Source organism: Pestalotiopsis fici, assembly GCF_000516985.1.
Source record: "Pestalotiopsis fici W106-1 unplaced genomic scaffold PFICI_Scf_1, whole genome shotgun sequence".
Taxonomy (NCBI): domain Eukaryota; kingdom Fungi; phylum Ascomycota; class Sordariomycetes; order Amphisphaeriales; family Sporocadaceae; genus Pestalotiopsis; species Pestalotiopsis fici.
This window is the reverse complement of record NW_006917091.1, coordinates 693,694-716,153: the sequence shown is the minus strand read 5'-3', so window position 1 is coordinate 716,153 and position 22,460 is coordinate 693,694. Positions and strand designations below refer to the sequence as shown.

General features: G+C 51.1%; 6 protein-coding genes across 6 annotated transcripts; 3 read left to right on the top strand and 3 right to left on the bottom strand.

Annotated features, from left to right (window-relative positions):
* Positions 1-2,305: 2,305 nt before the first annotated feature.
* PFICI_00228 (uncharacterized protein) lies at positions 2,306-4,992 on the top strand (the record flags this gene model as incomplete). Its single annotated transcript, XM_007828809.1, has 2 exons — positions 2,306-3,022; positions 3,109-4,992. 2 exons carry the CDS (start codon positions 2,306-2,308, stop codon positions 4,990-4,992), a joined length of 2,601 nt encoding a protein of 866 aa, XP_007827000.1.
* Positions 4,993-6,228: 1,236 nt separating this feature from the next.
* PFICI_00227 (uncharacterized protein) lies at positions 6,229-8,079 on the top strand (the record flags this gene model as incomplete). The annotated part of the gene is made up of 2 exons (XM_007828808.1): positions 6,229-6,329; positions 6,387-8,079. The coding sequence occupies 2 exons, from the start codon at positions 6,229-6,231 to the stop codon at positions 8,077-8,079; spliced, it is 1,794 nt and encodes a 597-aa protein (XP_007826999.1).
* Positions 8,080-8,449: 370 nt separating this feature from the next.
* PFICI_00226 (uncharacterized protein) lies at positions 8,450-10,687 on the top strand (the record flags this gene model as incomplete). The annotated part of the gene is made up of 1 exon (XM_007828807.1): positions 8,450-10,687. The coding sequence occupies one exon, from the start codon at positions 8,450-8,452 to the stop codon at positions 10,685-10,687; it is 2,238 nt and encodes a 745-aa protein (XP_007826998.1).
* A 347-nt stretch (positions 10,688-11,034) lies between these two features.
* Positions 11,035-14,048, bottom strand: PFICI_00225 (uncharacterized protein; the record flags this gene model as incomplete). Its single annotated transcript, XM_007828806.1, has 5 exons — positions 11,035-11,951; positions 12,009-12,235; positions 12,297-12,631; positions 12,703-13,834; positions 13,900-14,048. The coding sequence occupies 5 exons, from the start codon at positions 14,046-14,048 to the stop codon at positions 11,035-11,037; spliced, it is 2,760 nt and encodes a 919-aa protein (XP_007826997.1).
* Positions 14,049-15,519: 1,471 nt separating this feature from the next.
* PFICI_00224 (uncharacterized protein) lies at positions 15,520-17,740 on the bottom strand (the record flags this gene model as incomplete). Its single annotated transcript, XM_007828805.1, has 9 exons — positions 15,520-15,949; positions 16,028-16,325; positions 16,401-16,591; positions 16,648-16,850; positions 16,900-17,022; positions 17,092-17,117; positions 17,182-17,191; positions 17,245-17,340; positions 17,402-17,740. The coding sequence occupies 9 exons, from the start codon at positions 17,738-17,740 to the stop codon at positions 15,520-15,522; spliced, it is 1,716 nt and encodes a 571-aa protein (XP_007826996.1).
* Positions 17,741-20,500: 2,760 nt separating this feature from the next.
* PFICI_00223 (uncharacterized protein) lies at positions 20,501-22,183 on the bottom strand (the record flags this gene model as incomplete). The annotated part of the gene is made up of 1 exon (XM_007828804.1): positions 20,501-22,183. The coding sequence occupies one exon, from the start codon at positions 22,181-22,183 to the stop codon at positions 20,501-20,503; it is 1,683 nt and encodes a 560-aa protein (XP_007826995.1).
* Between the last annotated feature and the right edge of the window lie 277 nt (positions 22,184-22,460).

Below are 22,460 nucleotides of genomic sequence, written 5' to 3'. Positions count from 1 at the left end.
AAAGGAATCATTCAAGGTTTTCCAGGATATATAACTCGACGATACTACCTACCTACATTTGCGAAACTCAATTGTAAATAAAGACAATTTACCGTTTACATGGGGTGCAAAGACGAGCAGCAAACAACTCTCATCAGTCGGTAATCTGGATCTCTGACCCGCCGGGACGAAGTTCAAGACTTTCGAGAAAAGTTTGGACGAGCATCCCTGTTGCTTGGCAGCTTGCTAATAAGACGGCCCCGGCCACTGCACATGTGGTTTGCACTGGGGGGGCAAGGGAGGGAGAGGGATCCAGCAGGGCCGCCCCCCGGCTAGAGCCTAGCACTTTGCTGCTAGCACTACACCCTTTTGCCTGCAAGGGAGCTACCTTATTAGAGGGAGACGATAATCCAACTAAACCTCCCCTGATGGGGTCCTGTAGAATGACATTGATGAGCGAAATTTTTGGGAGTGTTAAAGTGCAGATCATTCGGACGCTCACGTTGTAGCTCATCTCGGAGGATGCTGATGGTCTTGAACGGTACCAACCCGATTCTGTCAAGAGCTCCATTTTCATTTTTCCTTTTCTTCTCCTTCGTTTCTTCAAACGGCTGGGCTGGGCCTTGGAAAGAGGCGCTTTTTTCATGTGTCCTCCTGTCGTCCTTGTACCTGTACTACACAGTATGCCATCCCACCATCTTGTAAGCATATCAAAAGATGTATGCTATAGGGCTATAAGTGTTGATCTTGCGCATGACTTTCCACATTAACATGTATGATGTCGTGGTAATAAGCCGGCAAGTCATTCCCGTTCCTTGACGACTAGACGGTGCGAGATGTTCTTCCCTAGCCGTTCAAGTCTCGTCTAACTGTGAGTCTGCAGCTCGGGAGGACTGAATCATGCTTCATGAATGGTCCTTTTCAGTCGAGCGGCGCACCGCTGTGGCAGCTAAGAACTGCCGGGAGTGGAAGCCAAGTGCGTAGTACCAGGCCTTGCCTCTCAGGCGAAGCTAAAACGAGACACCAAGAAGATAATCCAGGCTTTGCCAGGCAAAGATCGCAGCACCGAAGCAGAACTGAGAGAAGACCAATTGACTCCAGCAAGTTGAATGGAGCCCACCCTTTCGTCCACCCAGCGCACACCCTGTCCCACCTCATCAGCACCCTGTACACAGTAGTACGTAGTAGGAGGCCCCGCAGGCCCAGGAACCAGTCCAGGTCGTGCAAGGTTCAGGGGATCGCAGTGCTAAGGTAGGTAATAATTGGATTTGGACATGGCTGCGGGGGTCGATCAATTGATTCTCACTGCGCTTTCGCCAATCATGGATCATGTCGTGACTCTCGTTCTTCCCCCCGGGCGAATTTCCCTATTATCCTCGAGAGAACTGCAATGAGCTGGGGACGAAGGTTTTTGGCTTGCTCGTTGGCTGGCTTCTGCTCACATATCGACCGGTAGCTGCTGTAGTGTTGCGGCAATCCATGAGAGCAGCCAGTCACTGGTACATTATTCTGTACGTGTACACACAGTGCTGGCAGATTACTAGATTACAGACACTGCCATCCTTTCTTGCCTCTTCTTTTCTTTTTTGCTGCTACCAGGCTAGAGATTCCAGACTGTCAAAACTTCAGACGACATCTACTCGACACGAGCTTTTTCTGTATCGCATTATGCTGTGCTCTTCCGCGCAGCACGATATCCTCGTTTTGTTTTCAACGACCCCTGGTGCGCTACCTTGATCTAAGCTCTCACTCGCTCTATCCTTCGTACCTTTTTTTCTTGCTTCCACATCCTGGGGCGTTTGCGCAGCCAACTGCATGCGCCTGCCGCAACCTTAAAAGAGAAAAAGAGTGCGTAATACATTTGGGCAAGACCGGGCGTGGGCTACCGACCATACAATCAGCAGCTGCCATTTGGTTGCTTTCCTTGAATACTCTTGGGTGAAATCGCACCAATCGCTCAGCGATCAGACAGACACTCGACACCACCTACGCACGCACGTACACACACCTATTCGCTTCCCGCGCGCGGGACGGCTCCAACTATTCCCGTATATTCTGTCAAAAGTGTCTTGGCTGTCTTGCATACGATAGCGGGCAATCGGAAACGTTGCAGTACACAACCGATGCGCCGCTTCTGATCCCAAACAGGAACCCGAGTTTCTTAATTGGGGACTGGGGGGTCGCCCGCAGGAAGCAGTCGCACAACAGATCCAGCTGGGACGCGCGATAGACGAACCCGGCCTCGGCAAGCAGGCAGGCAAGCAGGCAACAAAAGTAGCTTTTTCTTTCTTAGAGCAGGGCCGAGTTTACTTGCTGCAAGCCAGCCATGGCCGCACAAATGGCCATGTATGCCCCGTCGCACGGGAAGACAGGATCATCGGGCTCGATTCCTCCTTATCCACAGCCACCTTCGCCCACGCTCACGAATCCCGACATGATCTTGCCCGACCATCTTCCTGACTCCCCCGACCGGTCGCGGTCGCCTTTAATGATGTGGAATAACGGCGGCTTCGACTTGGGCGTCTCTGCCTACAACATGAATGTGGCCCACGCGCCCACCACGCCCATCATATATGGAAATGGCACCATGTTGTCAGATATCGGCGAGGTCACAGAGGCCGAGAGTACAGTTGGCGGACCCGTCAAGTCGCCGCGCAATGGTTACTACAAGGCTGGCTTTGGCGTGAGGCAGTCGTCCAACAACCCCGCCTATGAGGCCGCCAAGAAGAAGAAAACGAAGAAGTCGGAGCCCAAGGTCATGTCACGAGATCGGGAAAGACGCTTGTCCATGGAATCTACCAGCACGATTACGAATGGCGACAACCCCGGAACTTTTGCCGACTTTGACGACTCCGTCAGTGTTGTGGATAGCAACTTCCAGGGTGATGATGAGGAGAGTGTTGCCGACTCGTATGTCTTCTATGATGGTGCCGACGAGAGGACGCCAGAGGAGGAAGCTGCTCGAGAGGCCGAGGAACGTTACTCTACGGCATTGAGTCGCAGGGCAGAACAAATTCTTGCCAATGCTAAGCGGAGATTGACAGTAAGTTCAGAGCAAACCCTTTTTTGCTGTCTTCCGACAAAGACTGCTCGGCAAAGATCGTATACAGGACTGACGCAAGGAATAAGAATATGGAGGGTAATCTGAACCGAGCTCGATCGTCATTGTCAGTGGATTCGGGTGGTTCAGAGGCATCTCCGACACCATATTCCAGGCCAGGAACTGCTCTACAACGACACCACGACTCGGGGCCACCAAGGGGTTTCATTGGACATAGTCGAATCTCGAGCGAAAATGGCCTGCTAAACACAAACGACTTCAAACCTGCCACTCTATCGCCAAGATCTTCAAGCGCACTTGGTGTGACAGGCTCCTATCAGCAGTTGTTACGAAGTTCTTCTTTTCGGAGTGCAGAATCTAAGAGAGACAGTCCTCCGAATGAAAACCACGTCAACTCAGTCTATGGAAATGCAGCATACACAAAGAGCAAAGTCTCCATGCACGACAGCAAGTACACCCTAGAGCAGCTCGGTGAGGATGATGCTTCCCGACCGGCAGTACCTACACAAGATAGCCTCGAAGATGCCAAGCTGGATACATTCCTTAACCCAACTTTTGGCTCTTACGATGACAAAGGACTTCGGAGATCTGCTTCCACTGCACAAATGCGCGACATCAAGGATCACATGGCCGAGCTCAAGGGTAGACTTTCAAGTTTGAGAGATCAAGCTCGGGCAGATAGCATGAAACGACGTAGTGTACAAAGCCTGCGTTCTGCCAGTCCTTTTACTCACGCACGGGAGCTCAGTTCGGACAGCAAGATTGAGCTGCCAAGTGGCAAGAGCATGAAAGACATCAACAAATGGAACGACGGAGTAGAAAGTCTGCACGAGAGTGATATCGGCGATGATGAGGACCAAGAAATAAACGACAACATGTCCATCATCAGCGACTCTATATACTCTGAACAGGAGGCCATGTCGCCACGAACTGGTTGGAATCAGGACACCGAAACGAGATTCGCAGAAGCAATTACCACCGACTATCCCGCAATGGCCAATGGAGGGGCAGCGCTTGACGACGATCTCGAAGACATGCGAACTGAAGACGGCTACGATGATATTGAAGACGACGAGACCGACTTCCAAGATGTCATGAGTGAAGGAGGCGAATCGCTGTACCATGACACTGTACAGCACCAGGTTTCTCACGAGGATCGTGAAGATGCATTTGATTATGAGCACTTTTTCCTCCACAGCGCCATGGGCAGCATGACGCAGAGGAAACTGACACGGTCACGCAGCCGCGGCAGCCGGGCCAGCTTTAGCTCAGAGGACTCTGTTGAGACGACTCGTGGACCTACCATTAATGGCGAATATCAACGCGGCCGGAGAGGTAGCAATGCATCTCTCTCTAGTGTGGACTCCTTCCTCACGGCAACCGAAGGCAGGATCACTAGAGCAGAGAATAATGAGGGCATGGAGTACTTTCCAGCACAGGGAACCACCGCGCCTAAGAGGACTCGCTCGCACACCCCTAACAAGAGCAAACGAATCACTTTGGACTTGGGCAGGCCGACTTCGCATACTGACCTGAGTCAACCTCGCGCCACGCTGATACAAAGGCCTCAGAGCAGTGCAGCTACGTACATGCATCGTCCTTCGGTCTCGTCCCTGGGTTCGGCTGGTACGAATAGAAGTTTTCCGCTGGTCAACCGTCCGAAGCCCAATGGTGTCCTGACCCCTTGCGAGTCACCGGACCAAGGGCTTAAAAAGATCTCCGAGACTCTTATGAGTGAGACCGCGAGCCTTTGTGACAGCATCAACCTTGGAGAAAAGCCCATCGGGCAGCTCGAAAAGGAAGATCAAATGCTTGTTGAGCGAATGGTTGCCAGCCTGGGCAAATGTGTATTGGGTCTTTCAGAAAATGGACGCGCAGGTTCAGAGAGTCGTGTCTTTAGACGACGAATTGAAGCTGCAAGGCAAATTCTGGAAGGAATCCAACCTGTGTAACCTTTTCACGTCCCAAGCCGCCGAGTTCCTTGCGAGAGACAAAGTGTATTTCACATGATATACCTTGAAACACGCTCTCGAACTCTTCCAACCATCAAATGAAGCTATCTCCTCGAGTCATTCCAGCACCCGGTAATAATTTGGAAACTCCCGTTCGGTGTCTTTTCCGGGTGCTTGGAAGCTACTGGTGATGGACTGGTTGCCCACTGTTCTGGTTCTGGTGGCAAGGGTCACATAATAATACTGGCGTTGAGCGATATGACGTTTTTATTCTGAGCATTCACGTGGGAATGGGCTGGTACGTAAATGGGCGGCGATAGAGGCGCATAATCTCTCTCTTACTTTTAACAAATGTACACTTCGATACCCCGGGCCTAGGAGGCGTTACCAGAGACTACCGTTTACAAGCGACCTCCTGCTTTCAAATGTATTTACTTTATTATGGCAGATCATTTCACGTCTAGCCCAGTACAACAATCATACTGCAGCGGCATGAAAGAGCGCTGATAATAACTAAGAACTAAATGCCACGCAGACATATACGTGCTTATCTATAATACAATAATCATCTCCGGAGACTGGCTGGGGAAATGTTTACGAGTCCTCGGGCGTTCATTGACGACCTAATGTCATTCATGCAAGCGGACGACCGCAGCCATTGCGCATTCATACATAGATACGTACGCACATGTATGTAATGGATCCAATGTCGAGGCTAGAGAATGTCCCCACATTGTATACACCCTTAGAGCATCTCGAAATGCGGACACCAGCCCACATCAGCTGCACAATGCAAGATCGTATCGAATTTCAGATCTCTTTGCAGCACCTAGGGTCAAAACTGCATAGGCTACATGTAGTTTAATCTTAGTCTTCTTTTCCGACTTGTCAGCTCTGGGCCAACGTACACGTGGTTTCTCTGTGTTGCCGATGATCAAACATGGGCCCTCATCTAGATGCGCCAAAAGCTACGATTTAGGGCTTGAAGTCAATGACGTAACGGGTCTAAGTCAACCCGTCATCAACACTAGCCCAACGACCAGCCTTTGGGAATGTTGATAGTACTATAATTATGTGTACATGTGTTTTTTTTTTTTTCGTAGCCCATGAAGAAGACATAGATGAGAGCTCACAAGTAGAAAGGCGCTCTCTGTTTTTAATTTTGCGTACTTTCAAGTCAAGTCAATGGCTTATAATACATTTGATCGCGACATCGAACGACAAGGTACCTCACACATGGCTCTAAACGGACAAAACGGCCAAAATGGGCAGAATGGACATGGAAAGTCTGCAGATGGACGGAAGCGTGTACTAGTCGTCGGCGCTGGCGCTGCTGGGTAAGTTGCGCTTGCAATGCAGCCGAATCTGGCTTGCTGACAGGACGTGAAATGTAGCATGTCCACTGCCTATCACTTGTCGCAGCATCCAGAGAAGTTTGACGTGACTCTGATTGACGCCGTCGACTACTGCGGTGGCCAAGCATTCTCCATTCCCATCGACAAGGAGCGCCACGGTGCATCGTGGTGTAACCAGGGCGTCCAGGGCGGCTCGTACATTTTCCACCACACCACGACCATGTTTGCGAGGCAGGGATATCATGCCGATCCTGTAAACTTGCACGTGTCGTTTGGCAAGGACGAGACGTTTTGGTCAAATGTGTTTCCCACAAAGCTCTTGGTCAAGCACCAGAAGGAAGTCAAGCGCCTGTACAGGCTCCTCAAGATTATGCGCTGGTTTGAGCTCTTTTTCGCTCTCATGCCGCTCCGCCTGGTCTTTAAGCTGTTCATGTTTTCGGAGGACTTTATCAATACTATTGCTCTCCCCATGACGGCTCTCTTTCTCGGCACTGGAAATGCGACGCCCGAAGTTCCTGCCATCATGTTTGAGCGGCTGTGCACATCACCTACCTATGGCATGTGGTACCCACCAGACAAGAACACAATCGTTCACAATCAGCCGCCTATGATTGTTTTTCCAAACTTTTCAGAGTTTTATGGCACCTGGAAGAAGGACCTCATTTCCAGAGGTGTCACTGTACGCCTGTCTACTGAATTGACGGAAATTGTCCAGCGGAACAAGCGCGGCGTCATTGTGAGACTCAAACCAAGAACTCCTGTCGAGGATGGTCACAATCCCACTGGTGGAGACCTAGATGCCCCGTCCGGCGAGGAGGTCTATGACGAGATTGTCTTGTGCTGCTTGGCGGATACAGCTAAAAAGGTCCTCGGCCGAACGGCAAACTGGAAGGAGAAGCGCGTGCTGGGCTCGGCCCGATTCAGCGACGACATTACCATCACCCACAATGACGCCGACTACATGAAGAAGCACTATGAGAACTTTTACCGTGAGGACTTGGCCGTTTCCAAGGCCAATGGCGTGGATCAGACTTCACGGCTCAACTTTGGCGTTAATAGCTTCCGGCCCATGTACTACATCAAAATGTACTCCGAGGACAAGAGTAAGCTGGAAATGTGCTTTGACACGACCAACTACCAGAGCCAGTTCCCCGAAAACGTACCCTTTGAGCAGCACGTGTTCCAGACCATTTACCTCAACAAGGATCGGGACCGAGCACTGTGGACCGACTCCGAGATTCGCGAGGACAAGATCATCCGCCGCGACTGGTGGCACCAGCTCTGCCACGGCTGGACGCACTACCTGTTTGTGATCCCCTGGATGATGTTTCTGCAGGCCAAGAACCACACGCGCTTCGCGGCGTCCTGGACCCTGGTCAACGCCCACGAGGTGGCCGTCATGTCGGGCATTGCCGCCGCCGTCGACCTCGGCGCCGAGTACCCCGAGGACCTCGAGCACGACAAGTTTGCCTTTTTGTGTTTCCGTCTGTACTATCTGCTGGCGTATGGCAAGTGGTACCGTCGTCGGTTCACCAAGAAGAACAAGAGCCAGACACCCGAGAGTCAAAAGGCCAAGGATGGTGCATCGTGGGCCACGGGCCTGTATGGTAGTGTCTATGAGGGCCCTGGCGTGTCCAAGCAGGAGAGGCAGACGTGGAGAGAGGAGATGAAGAAGGGGACTAGTACGCAGAACCTTGCAGAGGGTAATGCACCGGGCCGGAGCCAGCCTTGATTTCGTGGCGATCAGTAGTTCTTGAATATCATCCTAACAGAGATATGATTGGAGTATCCCTTGTGTTTTTATATATATCATGAAAACATCACCCTGTGTCATACCTATGATTGCGCTTGAAATGTACTTACATAGTACACACTGACGTGCAGGGATTCGATACGATCAGCGGGGTCAAAGTCCCGAAGGATCGGATCGAGTGGACACGGGTCCCGCAGCCTGGGGCCTTATCAGATCCGACTATTCGCGGGATCACCAAGCCGTCGCTGGATAATGGGTTTCCCCTCCTTTTACGTGTTTTGTTGTTTTCCCCCTTTGTTCTGTTGTGTCTTTTATTCGTACCACTGCTATGCTTGTGGAATAAATCGCCATGTCGTCGCCCAAAGACTCGTGGACTAAAACTCATCTCTCAGGCAGACAAGATGTTACACACGATCGTAGACGTGTGGTGAACCAGCCGTTGCAAAGCCGGTACCGGCCCTACATTGTTTGCATTGCTGCCTTTGCCCTTTGGACATTTTCCCCCCTCTTCCTGTCCGAACCGACAATAAACAATTCATCATTTGCTATACGGCTCTCGTCTTTCCTCGGAATAAAACAGCATGCTGGCGACACGACTCTCGACCGCGACGAGTTTCGATGGGGCGATATCGAGCCGAGCCCCTCACTTCAATATACGCCGTGCTTTGGCACCTTTCAGTGCGCCCGTCTATCAGTTCCACTGAACTGGAACGCCTCGACGGAAGAACAAGCGATAGGTCCGCGTGCAGCCATTGCCGTCATCAAGTTGCCCGCCAAGGTGCCGGTCACGGATCCTCGGTACGGCGGTCCCATTGTCACCAACCCCGGCGGACCCGGAGAGTCTGGGGTATATCAAGTTCTTAAAGAGGGGCGGCACATTCAAACCATTGTGGATAGCCCCGAAGCTCCGGGCGATGCAGCGACATTGACTCGAGAGGTCCGCCACGGGGAAGCAGCAAAGAATCACAAGTATTTCGACATATTGTCCTTTGATCCGCGGGGCGTAAACAATACGACCCCAGCTCTGCGATGCTTCCCAGACGGATTTAATCAGCAGGCGTGGATGCTGGGAGATCTCGACTATGGTCTCTTGTGGTCGAGCGAGAGCATCATCGGTTACGAGTGGGCCAAGGCGTCTGCCTTGGGGGCGAGCTGCGCCAGGGATGAAACCGATGATGGGATCCTCCGTTATGCCAACACGGCGCAAGTTGTCGAAGACATGGTGGAGATTATCGAAAAGGAAGGCGAGTGGAGAGCTGCCGAGGCCCGGAGGCTTCTCTCGGACATGAAACATATCGACGATCGCGTCCAAGATAAAGTCACAAAGCGGACAGCTCATCACTCCGGCGAGGAAAAGCTGCAGTACTGGGGCATGAGCTACGGCACGCTCATCGGCTCGACCTTTGCCGCGCTCCATCCCGACAAGGTCGGCAGGCTGATCCTGGACGGCGTAGTCGACCCCGCGGACCACTATGCCGGGGCCTGGCTCACCCAACTGCTCGACTCGGACAAGGTCGTGGCCAAGTTTAGCGAGTATTGTTTCCAGGCTGGGCCGGACAAATGCCCGCTCTATACGGAACCGTCGCCTGCGGCCATTGAAGCCCGCTTCACGTCAATTTTATTATCGCTTAAGACAAGCCCAATCCCTATTACCCTGCCTAGGCCCTCGAGCGAGAGTGGCAAGAAGAATCCTGGGCCAGAGATTATTACATATGGCGATGCGCATCTGTACATGCTGAGTTCTATATACTTTTCCTTTGCTACGGCGGAGACATTCTGGGACATGGTCGTGGCGCTCGAAGAACGCAACACGACATCCCCGGCCCTGACGGACTTGGCGTCGCAGAAACAGGCAAGACTAGAACCAGCAAAGGGATGCACCATTGAGGACGACAAGAATAAAATTATTCCAAGCTTGCCGCGTCTACCTTGCGTAGCGCCGTATAATTCCATGCTGGGTCCCAATCAAGCCATTGGCTGCATGGATATCGGCGGCACTCCCAACGTGACCCAGGACAGCTACCGCGCGTATCTCGAGGAGCTCACGTCGCAGAGCCGCTGGGTGAGCCCCAGCTGGGCGCGCAACAAGCTCGGCTGTCTCGGCTACGGCATCGAGCCGGCCTGGCGGCCGACCTTCTCCTTCCAGACGGCCGAGTGGGCTAACACGTCGCACCCGCTGCTCGTCATTGGCAACACGCACGACCCCGTGACGCCGCTGCGCAACGCCCGGCGGGTCGCGGCCGAGCTGTTCCCGGGCAGCGTGGTGCTGCACCAGGACTCGCAGGGCCACTGCTCGCCGTCCAACCCGTCGCTGTGCACCGCCCGCGCCGTCCGGCGCTACTTTCAGACGGGCGAGCTGCCGACCGCGGGCACCGTGTGCGAGCCCGAGGTCAGGCCGTTTGTGGGGTGCGTCCAGGACCACGGGTGCGCGTACGAGAGTTCCGAGGACCGGGCGCTGTGGGAGAGCATGACGGCCATGGCCGATCCGTTTGGGTTGAGGAGGGAAAAGCGAGTTGATGCTAAAGGGCTGGCAAGCGTCGGAAATTGGAACAAGGTGTTTGAGCGGAAGAATGTTCTTTTTCCTTGATACCCTGAAGATCATAGTCTAGCTATATTCAAGAGCGCTGTCATTCATGCACTATTTCTCAAATCAATTACATAACAGTATATAATTGTCTCGCGTGTATCTCTTTGCCTTGAATACAAAAAGTAATGTACAATGATTAGCCCTATAACGGTCCGCCTTGCTGTTCTACTATCTAAAAGATGCATGACCCGTAACTTCTATAGAACAATCCAAGTGACTATGATATGTAGACTCATTTCTCGCAACCACACGACCCATTCATCCTTACGATTATCAACCAGTCACCCAAGTCTCTCTCCTCACTCAGTCCCCCAACATTTTTCGTCATGTTCAGGTACGTAATAAAATCAAATTGGATTCTGCATATCAGGCGTCAGCGAAGCCAGGGTGACCACGACCCAGTGCACCGCGCCATGCTCATTCTTCAACGGCGTCCAGTGCGTCATGAAGTTCTCGTCACCCCGGTACGCGGCACTCCGGCGGGTCTGCAGCCGAATCCCGGCGCTGGCGGGCATGCCCGACTTGATGGCCTTTTTGACCGAGCTCTTGAAATCGGCCTGAATGGTCCCGGGCTGGTGCTGCTTGAAGTAGCGAAAGATGTCCTGTCCGACCACGGGCGGTCGGGCCAGCGCCGGCGGTCGCTCCGGGCCTATCGAGCCCGGTGGTAGCATCTGCTCGTTGCTGGGCCCCGTGTTGGTCGGCACGAGCGACTCGACGATTTCGGCCGAGTAGAACTTGATGCTAAAGTTCTCGGCCCGCACCACAATGTACTTGGAGTAGGCGCTATAAAACTCTTGCATCTGCGACATGAGGTCGCGCCCGCCCATACGATCCAGCACCCTGCCCTCCAGACCTGGTTGTGATTGTTGCTGCTGCTGTTGAACTTCAGAGCCAGCCGACGTGGGCGCGGGCGAAAACCCCAAGGGTCCTCCAGTTGGCATCGACTGTCCTGGCTGCCCGTGCTCGTGCTGCTGCGGCGACTGCGACGATGACGACGGCGACTGTTGCGTCGAGGGAGCGCTTGTCGGCAGCGCATTGCTGATGAGATTCTTGAAAAATGACCTGCGCTTGGGGTGCTGCATACTGGCTTGGAACTGTTGCTGCTGCATGCTTTCCTGCTGTAAGCGCAACTCCTCGGGGCTCGGTGTGTCGCAGGGAACCGAGAGCACCCGCATGACGTCCACGTTGGTATGGATCGTGGTCGAGCAGTTGATCTGCCCGCCCAGGAAGAAGACGACATTGCCATTATCGTCGCACAGAGGAGCTGGTTTTTCACGTAAGCTTGTGGGATAATCTTGGGAGATGAATGATCGCGGCATACCCATATACAAGAGATTCCAGAATGGAGTACCGTCTTTCTTGTAGTTGAGCAGCAGCTCCACTGACTCTCTTTCCTCCCTGAGGGCTCTTCTTAAGCGCTTGATTGCTGTCCTGTCTGTCTGGGGACCTTGAAGAAACCGACAATTTCGCGGTATCACTTCAGACCGGCTGTAGCCAGTGACCTTGACAAACCCATCCGAAGCGTAGACGACGGGGTTATCGGCTTGTCTATCATTTGCGTGTCAGTTGGTCATGGACGGAGGAGTTGTGCTTCCATGGGAATACTCACGCTGGACTTGACAAGCAGAAACAATCCCCAAGTCCTTGATACCGGTAGCGGTCGGTGGTCAGAGACCTGGCAGTCTCCATGGTCACCTGGTGGCGCACGAATCGCGGGTATATATCGTCAAAGAGGAGTTGTTCAATCTTTTGCTGCATGCCGTCAAACATTGATTCCATGGATGGTAGAGTGTTGGTAACCAAGGACTTCATATCATTATGCGCGGCTTCCATGAGGTCGCCCGGAACATTGACCTGTTTTCGCGACTGGTTGGATACAAAAGTCTTGTGAATATCTGCGAGAATTCCTGCGAGATTATTTACGGTGGTCCGATAAAATTCGACCTACGAATGACACGAAGCAGTCAGTACTTACGCGGGACGGATACGTCGTATCTTCATCTCGAAATCCTTACCTTTTGCAGAAACTCAACATTCTCGCCACAGAATTGAGTTTCACAAAACTTTTGTAGTTGATAGGCTGTCGCTGGGTTGTGAATAACAACCTGAAATATACCCTGGCTGAAAAAGTCGGCGGGGTGGTGAGTAGATCCTTCACTTCTCCGAGAGCTGCTATGGCTGAGCATCGAGTTCTCGTGGCTGGGACTGCCTGGATATTGGTCCCGGGTAGATCTCGACTGATCCGACATGCCAATGGCCGAGTCGCGGTCGTTTCGGACGTAAAAATCGTGCGTCTCGGTCCTTGGTGGAATATCCGTGACTATAGGCTGCAACTGTGGTTGTTCTTCCCTTCGCGGCAGATCCGTCACGATGGGCCGCAAATGCCCTGTACGACGCAGCGAAAAGTTGGGCGCCTTGCCCGTGGTCTGGTGTTTTTCGGCCTCCTCAAACTTGAGTACGCGGTCAAGTGCCGGCGTTGCAACTTGTCTGCTGGAATCATCTGTTGTCGGTGATCTCGATTGGGTCCGACTTGAGCCCCCCTGGTCAGAGTGCTGCCTCTTTGGCGTCAAGATTCGAGGGGAGACGTGGCGGTCAGATCGTATCGCAGTTCGCGGCCTTTCTATTTCGCGACTTGCCCGTGCTGCATCGTCAAAATGATGACGAGTATAGGGCTGCGGTGCCGTGGGTGGTCTCGGACCGAAGCTGTCGGGACTAATGGGGCTCGGGAGCTCATCGTCGCTCTCAAACACGTATCTTCTCGATCGCGAAATTGGCGGAGGCGTGGATGAGCCCGCGAGGCCGGGCTCTTTGACTCGAGCCAGGTGCTTGCTCCGAAGTATTCCTGGCACAGCTCTCTGCATAGGAGAGGACGAGTTACCTTTCGACGATGTTGCCCATCCACCTCCTACTCTCCTAGGTGTTTCCTTTCCAAACATGAACCTCCCATTTGCCGAAGATCCATTTATCTGAGGCGATTCCCAGGCGCGCGTGTACTTTTTGCCGTGCTGGTCCATGGTGACGACATCTTGAGCAGCCTTGATTCCAGTCGTGTATTCGTGCCCTGGTGGCATATTCGCTGATTCTGGTTCACGCTCGTACTGATCTGGTAATGGCCAATAGACTTTTGCATCAGCATCGCCAGGGTCGCTATAAAGGCAAATATGTCAGGTCTTGGGCAAGTATTTGGCTAAATCCGTTGTGTGGCGTCTTACATGAAATCCGTGTCTATTTCGGGGAGCTGAAACGAAAGACCCCGAGGCTCATTAGGACGATTGTGTTCGTAATTTTCACTTCGGTCATGATGTTCCTGCCACGAATTTACCACCCTGTCCAATGGGCTGACTTGTTGAATAGAGCCCATCTCGAAACCCCCTCGCTGCTCCTCCCGCGCAACGGTGGAACGGTGTGAGAGCTGCTATGATTTGATTCACCTTGTGGTACGCCTTCAATTGAGGCCCTTGCAGCTTCTATCGCAGTATTGTAACGCCAAGGTCGATGCGGTCTCAGGATCTCGTGGAAATTGATTCGCTGACCCCTGATCTCATCGGATTTTGAACGCTGCTGATTCTGGGACGCTGCTGCAGGAGATGTTGTGTCAGTCAGGTCAAACGCCAACATGCGTCTCAACGACGACGTAGAAGGCTGGGAATAAGATCGGCCCTTAATCAATCTTTTTTCCTTTTCCACTTTCCCTCGCGCAGTAGGTGTATCTCTACATGCCGCCGCAACTCTAATCGGCCAGGGTTCCCCCGCGTAAGATGCCGGAGGATTGCTTGCGCATTTGTAGTAATTTAGCAGTACATCTAAGACAGGAGCGAGTTTAAGGTTATCTGCTAATGATGGCGACAAGGGCTGGATGCCCGGACAAACTTTGCCATGGCTGGCTTTGGAGATACCGCTCCCTGTTCAGCTCTTTACATAGTATGATCACAGGCAAGTCCGATGATCCAGAACAGAAAAAGACCTGTTCCATTGTGGGGGAATCTGGGCTTCATGGGTGCCAGTGATGACGTCTTTGCTTGGCTTTCTTTCAAGACGGCGTTGTAAAATACGTGTCCGATCCTAGTGTTGGTGTCAAGACTGCAGGATCATGGACGCAACCACCTCAGCCTAGTCATGATTCTTGTCTCTGAATAGAAAAGGGAACTCCAACATTGATGGATTCGAATAGGAAGCCGACGAGCCACGACTAGTGTACATACGTGGGGGAGGGAAAACCGAAGATATGGATAGGTCGGCACCAACGGTCCTTAGTCTGTTCCGTGGGGAGCGACTTGGTGGTGGAATGATGTAAGTTTTCACCAGGAGAATTTAAAGTTTAGGCAAAAATGGTTGGAAGACAGCCCAGGTGGATCGATACTCATGCATGTCCAAAGTAATGTTGGCCAAGCGAGGAGACGGTTTCTGAGCTTCTAATAAGACACTCTTGATAGTGCGTACCTGAAGTTTTGCACACAAACATTGTCTACTGGACATGGGAGTCGTCCAGAATTCAGATTCTAGGAGCCGAAAATAAAGCACATATGCCGCATTCATCGTTCGACTGCAAAGAAGCAATGCAGAGCGGACGCAACCAGGGTTATCTTGATGGATATGCAGGTTGAAAAAAGATTCAACGCCATGTAATGTTTGATCTCCTGTAAAACTCACAGACAACGACACCAAAGGTTGTCACATCCATGATTCCTGCATATTGAAGTGCGTGCGTCGGCGATCTGCCGTGCCGCAAATTAAATGAATCTGCAAAGGTATTGGTCTGCCATATATATCAGGCAACAGAAGTATGGGGGTCCCATCCCTAAGTGGTGATAGAGGGGGAAGTTAAACTATGATTAAGCTTTTTTCTCGGGTCTCGCCGCTGTTTGGACGCCAGCTTCCTCATCCACTAATCCCCCCTTGTCCTGAACCAGATGCTGGGTCGTGACATGCTCTTGGGTCATCGAATATCCCTTGACCGTCAGACTTAGCAATAATCCAGCTGCCGAGAATGCCAACAGAGAAAGCCAGATTGAACTCAAGGCATCCGAGAATGCCTGGATCATCTTTGTCTTGGTGTCACCATCTTCCATGGCCTGTATCAGAGTGACTGCTGCTGTGGCATCGCGCGAGTACATATCGGCAAGCGAAGCGAACCCCGCGATTCTGAGGAGTTCTTGTTTCAAAGAATTCTGGAAAATGACCCCGGAGAGAGCGACGCCAAGAGCCTGGCCAAAGATGCGGATGAAGGAAAAGCAGCCGGCGGCTGCACCGTTGAGGTGGGGTCTAAGAATAGTTAAAATAGGTGAAACCAGAAACAAAGCATAGGGCGTGAGCCGGAAGGAGATAGAGGGATGTACGTACTCAGTCCCGGCTTGGATTGCGAGGATTTGTGCCGTAAAGAGCATACCAGTGCCAACACCAAAAGGTATGTTCAAGAAAACCCACTGGGTTACATTGGTGCCTGTACCAAGCAGGTACAAGAGACCGGCACCGAGGGTTGTGAGGGACCAACCTCCCCACAAGGCCCAGCGGTAGCTTTTCCATCTGCCAGTGAAGTATCCTACTGCAATGCTCGACAAGGACAAGCCGACCGTTTCTGGGAGAAGGGCGACTGCTGATGTGACTGGCGAGTACAATTTCACGGCTTGATAGTACAAGGCTGCAGTAATCGGTAAGCTCAGTGTTCGCCATAGAGACTGATCTCGGATCAGCCCTTGAGAAAATGTTGTCTTACTAAGAAAATATATGGCTGCCCATAAGATGAGACCGTGTAACATGGTTTGGATGTACGTAGAGATCGCCGTCCAGGTCTGGAAGATGCGCTTGTCAACAATGGGCTCCGAGGCGAGGTTAAACTCCCAGTAGACGAAGCCGAGCATTCCAAGGAAACCCAGAATCAATGGCAATAAAGTCTGATATGACAACCTGCTTGTTGTCAACACCGTGTATATTGTAACCATATAATCGCAGACTGATCATACCATGCAAATCGAACACCTCCAGCAGTGATACCAAACAAAAAGCTGGCAGAGCTGACGGAAAACAGCACAGAGCCAAGCCAATCAAACTTCTTGAGTTTCTCAACGATTTGTCCCGGTACCTGAGCCTGCTTCAAGAAGAGTGTGACAAAGATCATTCCGAGGCCAACAATGGGCAGGTTGAGCCAGAAGATCCACCTCCAAGTCTGCGAAAAATCAGCGCCGCCAGAAAACATTTACGTTTGTGATACTTACAACTTCCTGAGCGAATCCAGCTCCGATCAGAGGTCCAGTGGCAGTACCAATGCCCCACATGACTGCGTTGATACTGAACCATGTACCGCGATGTTCGAGAGGAACGAGATCGGAGATGAGAATCTTGACAAATTGTCAGTTTGGTTTCCATGCATAAAGTCGATGGCCGAGGAAGAAGGGAGAAATACTTACCTCCAGAAGTACGATGAGTCCTCCACCTATTGAGACACACAGTGTAAGCATTCGAAGACTGTCACCACTATGAATAGACCAATGGCATACCTCCTGCTCCCTAACACATCTTGTTAGTTGGTGATAGAGTATATGCGGCAATTCATTTCTTACCTGAACTGTCCGTCCAATAAGGACGACATTGAAATTCTGCGCCAGTGCAGCAATGAGCGATCCGCCCGCGAACCCAGCACTGCTGATGTACAACATCTATCGGCGGTTTAGTGTGAGCCACGACACTCTCGAGCGACTAGGAATATTATAAACATACCAACTTTCGGCCTAGGACATGCGACATTGACGCGACCGTGGGCTGGATTATAGTCGAAGCCAAAAGATATCCGGTGCCAGACCAGAAGGCTTCCAGAGCGGTGCCGCCCAGCTCGGCACTCATGATGGGCAGCGCGGTGGGCAGACTGGTGGACTCAATCGCCACGGCGGCCACAATGGTGAGGAGCGACATGAACGCCAGGAGGAACCGTTTGGTGGGTTTCCAACCATCGCTGCCCGAGCTATCACTGATGACTGCCTCATTGTTGGTCGTCGCCTTGGCCGCGGGAGGTGCTGCGGGCGCCTGCACTGGCAAAGGGGTGAGTGTAGCTTCCTCCATCGTCTATCTGTATCACTGGACTGAGATATATTACGATGAACCTGGATTGATGATATCCGGGTAGTGTCCGGATTACTTGTTGACGTGAGCAGTAGCAGCGGCGGCGGTAGCGGCAGTTGTCGGGAAGGCAGCGGTCACCCTGTGCCACCAACCTACATACGTACTGTAATTACAATACGAAAGGGAACAGACGCCGTTTGGCGGCAGGCCAAAGTGTCGGAAGAAGTAAAAGGCGGCATTCCGGAAACCGGCGGGCATGTCGCCGTAAATGGAATTATCAGATCATTCATTAGGGACGCGGTCAGCAAGGCCCTAGGCTGGTTATAGGTGCCAAGGGGGAAACTCCACCGCAGCCCAATGAGGAGAGCCTGATAACGAGCATTTGGGTTTATGATCCCGGCTCGCCAAGTAACGACACAACACAACCCTGTGATACCAGGCCCACGTCCAGACTGTGCGTGTTTAGTCATGTATAGCTCAACTCCGTGGATTTGTCGGATGCGTCCAGATGTGTACACGATACAAAGACAAAGCAAGGCATTATTTGATGCCAAAGCCTTTCTCACGTTTGCTATACAAAATGGTGTGTGCAAAGGTTCTCTTGACGATTTGTCCGCTAATGATTGTTTACCACGCCATGAATATCGAGAGGCGTTATGGCGAGAAGAGAAGTGCTAGGATCAAGGCGCCCGGGAGCCTTATGGCGGAACTTTCCAACTTTAGCCGCTGCCTATATCGACGACTTCTAAATGATGTAGACGTCGCATTCTAGTTCGCAAAAAGTTCATCTCAATGGAATCTGGAGCAAGTTTAGACTTGCAACGCGAAGCTGCTGTGAAACGTGTTAGCTTGTTAACAAATCCAGCAGGACCATAGCCACGCTGCCAAGACTCTGCCATCATTTAAGAAGACAAGAAACCATAAAGTCTCAGCGTTATTTGGCAAGACATTAGCCGCGTTTATTAGATTGTGGTTACGGACACTCGCGAGGATACATAAGCTTATTATACAGTTGTACCGTACACTCACGTGTTAAATGGAGCAGGTATCGTCCAGCGTAAGTTCATTGCTTAGTCACACTGGTGCGGACAAAATTAGGAATTAGAATACGACTTTTCCGTTCGATTGCAGTAACATCTCATATCATAATCATCCCGATGTGGGATCAAGAAGTTTTTCTTGGGCACAGTGCGTATGCTGACGCCGAATCCACCATTCGGGCATGCCAGTATTATTTTGGGAGCTGAACATCTTTTTTCAACTGGAATTTACCTCTTACTGTTATTATTATAGTTGTTTTTGAAAAGATGGGGAGCCAAGAAGACGTGGAGTTTAAGACAATCGATGGTTTGGTGCTGTCAGGGTATCTTTATCCAGCACCTGCAAAGGGGCCGGGCATCATAATGACCCCAGGGGTGAGTTATCTTCCTGCGTCAAGTGCTCCGGACTATTCTGTGCTCTCGCTAAGTTCAGGGAATTCAATCGCACGCAGTTCAACTTCCCTCTGAGTCTTCCGTATCATGAAAGTCGCACGGACCTTTCAAGAGGCTGGCATCACCACGCTCGTCTACGATCCACGGTCCGTCGGTAGAAGCGATGGACTCCCTCGAGCGGACATCGACCCGGCAAAACAGGCCTAAGACTTTAGCGATGCCATTTCTTTCCTCAGGTCGAAGATTCTCCCATGCAGCCCTCTGGCGCTCTGACCCTGGCACTTCTTTTCACCATAAATTCTAAATAATTCAAAAAAAATGGACTCGAGTCGACGGAAGATTGAATCTCAATGCAACTTTGAGATTGAGATTGATAGTGGCTCCAAATTCTAGCGATTGGCACAAAATTTGTCGACTAGCTATCTGGAGCTGGGTTATCAGACTTGGAATTCAAACATTACTGTTCAGGGCCAATCTAGAGGACGCGACAGTGTAGCCTTGGTGATCGATCATATTGACCTGTAGCGCTTCTTCACGAGGTTTTTCAAGTAGTGTTCAAAGAAGATCTGGAGATGTCGCATGAATATGAGCTCACGATTGTCCATAGAGCCCGTGACCATGGTTTCATCTACGACGCGACGGTAGAATGATCTTCCGTCGAATCAAACTTGTTCTTGCAATGTGATAAGATAAAGACCAATGGTCCAGCTCATATAAGCCGAATGCGATATCGCACCGCGACACTATTTGGCGGACCAACGCAGCACCACACAGTCCAAAGCACTATGAACATGACTAAATACTTGATTAAAGTTCGCTTATAGGCGCACCGGCTCACTTATCCCAAGGAGAAAGCTGTCTATTAGTCATAACCCAGATTCAATCAACAGCAAATCCGTCATCTGATGGTTGTCATATGATTTCTAGCTGTTCCAGTCTGGAGCCTTTCACCCCGTCTCTAATCCATGAACTCCGTTTCAGTGTTCCTTTTCTTGGGTATGAGTATACTACTGACTATCTACACACCTTGCAGTTGGGTGCTATAGTTTCATCCTGGTTGAATTGCTTCCTTTGAACCATGGGGACCTCGGCTGTTGGGTCACTTGCTGCTGCGCGTGCGTGGGCGTCGCGTTGGTAATCCGGGGATCTCGAGATTAAGAGACGGAAATCTCAACCCCTAATAAGAATAATGATGTGATCAGAGAAACTCAGCAAATCTCCTCGTAGCTCAGAGTTCCCACGGTCAGACGAGCTTCTGCCTGGCTAGCGTGCACACGATCCTTCAGCGTCTCTGGGATATTTGGGATCCATATCTGGAATAACAGTTTCACGATGTCCCGTCATCTAGAATCTGTTTCAAATAGATATCAGTGCCCATGGAAGTGACTCGGGTCTCGTATATCAAATGCGGATGGCTGGTATCGGGGCATGCAGAGTCGTTGCATAACTCTTCCACTTCAAGCTCCTTGTCAAACCACTTTTTCTTGCCCCCGTGAAGATTCCACGACCGCTGAATGGAGAGAGCTATCTTCAGCGCTGAGCCACGGTGGATCCTGAAGAACCGCATCCGCAAATCGCTCTGTGATCGTAAGGTTCCATGGAAACAGGCTCCGACTCTGGATCGTCCATTGGTAAATTCTAGGAAGAAGCAGTCAATTCCATACGGAAGTCCTAATGTTGTGATAGTTGATGTCCTTGGGGTGTCATGAGATGGGTAGTATGCTGTCATGCGGTACCCGGTTCCCAAGAGTCTGGTGACAGTAATCCAGATATGTCCATGAATCCACCGCGAAGGAATCCATTTTGCCTTGGAAATGATGGGTTGAGGCGTTTCAAGTCCGAAAGTCATGTTCTTGTAATTCAAAAGGCAAATTTGCCTGTTTCGGGCCCTTCGAAGTAGTTTGTAAGGGGCAAAAAACGGTGTGCTGCCATCAAGTCTTCGAAAATAAGAGTGCCCTGGGAAGTGGAATAACGGAATTGCAGTACAAAAATTACTTCCATAGTCTCGGTGCTTGACAGGTCCATATTGAAGCAGTGCCAGTACAACATTATGCCTCTTATTGATTTCCATTATGGGGAGTTCGATAAGTAGGCCCTGATTTGTGACAGATTGGAATCTCATTTCGGTCAAGCCATCATCAAAGATCCAGGATCGCCCCAGGTTCTGGCAATTTTGGAAGAATGCAGGCGATTCTGCCAGATGCAAGTCACCGTCTGGCATTTGATCCCATGTCATATTGAGTCCCCAGCTTAGATAACTCTGGTCCAGCTTGGTTTTTAGGACCTCCTCCTGGAGACGCTGAAAGGCAGCTTTTCCTTCTCCATAGAGAAGGGGCATATTGATATCAAGTATGCCTAGAAGACTGTAGGCCATGTCCTCTATCCTTGTTGTCACCCTATGAGATGCCCAGGAAAGCCGTTGGGCAATGATCGTAGACTCGAAATCCCCTGTTCGCACAACGTATTCGTTGACTCCGGTTATCTCAGACAGCAATGTGACCAAACTTTCGTGTGCGTGGTTTTCTGGAATACCTCTTGGGCGTGATAATATCAGTTCGAAGCAGTAATGCCAGGAGTCATCAAAGAAGATGATTGCGTCTGGAGCTAGAAATTCTTGAAGCGTCCAGCCTCGTTGGAACCATCGACTCCTGCGAAATGCCGAGCTTTCATCAAAGTGATTATTGTTTGGCGGCACGTCTGACATATAAACGTAGCAGATTTCAGAATCCTTGTACCACTGATACATGGAGTTGATGGCTTCCGACAACTCAGCACTGCTTGACTTGTCAATGCAGCAGGTGTCCACCCATCCATACTTATAGCCTGCTCTTTTAGATTTCTGACAGAATGCTTCGATTTTATCCCAACCTTTTCCCTCTTTGCGGCCGTCTCGGAGATCTTGGTAGGTGGTTTCATTTTCGCCCCACGTGTGAGACAGAATAGCGTATTCTGGTCGCGAGGATTCAAAGAATTCCTCAAGCTGATACGTCCGCACATTCAGCAGACGCATAGTGGTTGCTGCGAACTTTGATAAACCCAAAAGCGATATGAGTTATCAGTAGTTCTAGGAGTTGCAATATTCGCTACTGTAAATGAGGGGTTCAAGGTGGTTAACGGTTGCCTGCAGCATCGCTTACGGAACGGAATAACCTGCTAATCGGGAAGCCTTATTGTCGCACGAATTGATGCTTTCCTATTGGAGTTTAAGCTGGTCTGATATAATAGATGCTCATTCAATGATTTATTAACTTTATATTTTCCGCATTCAGTTTTAAATGCTCAATGAG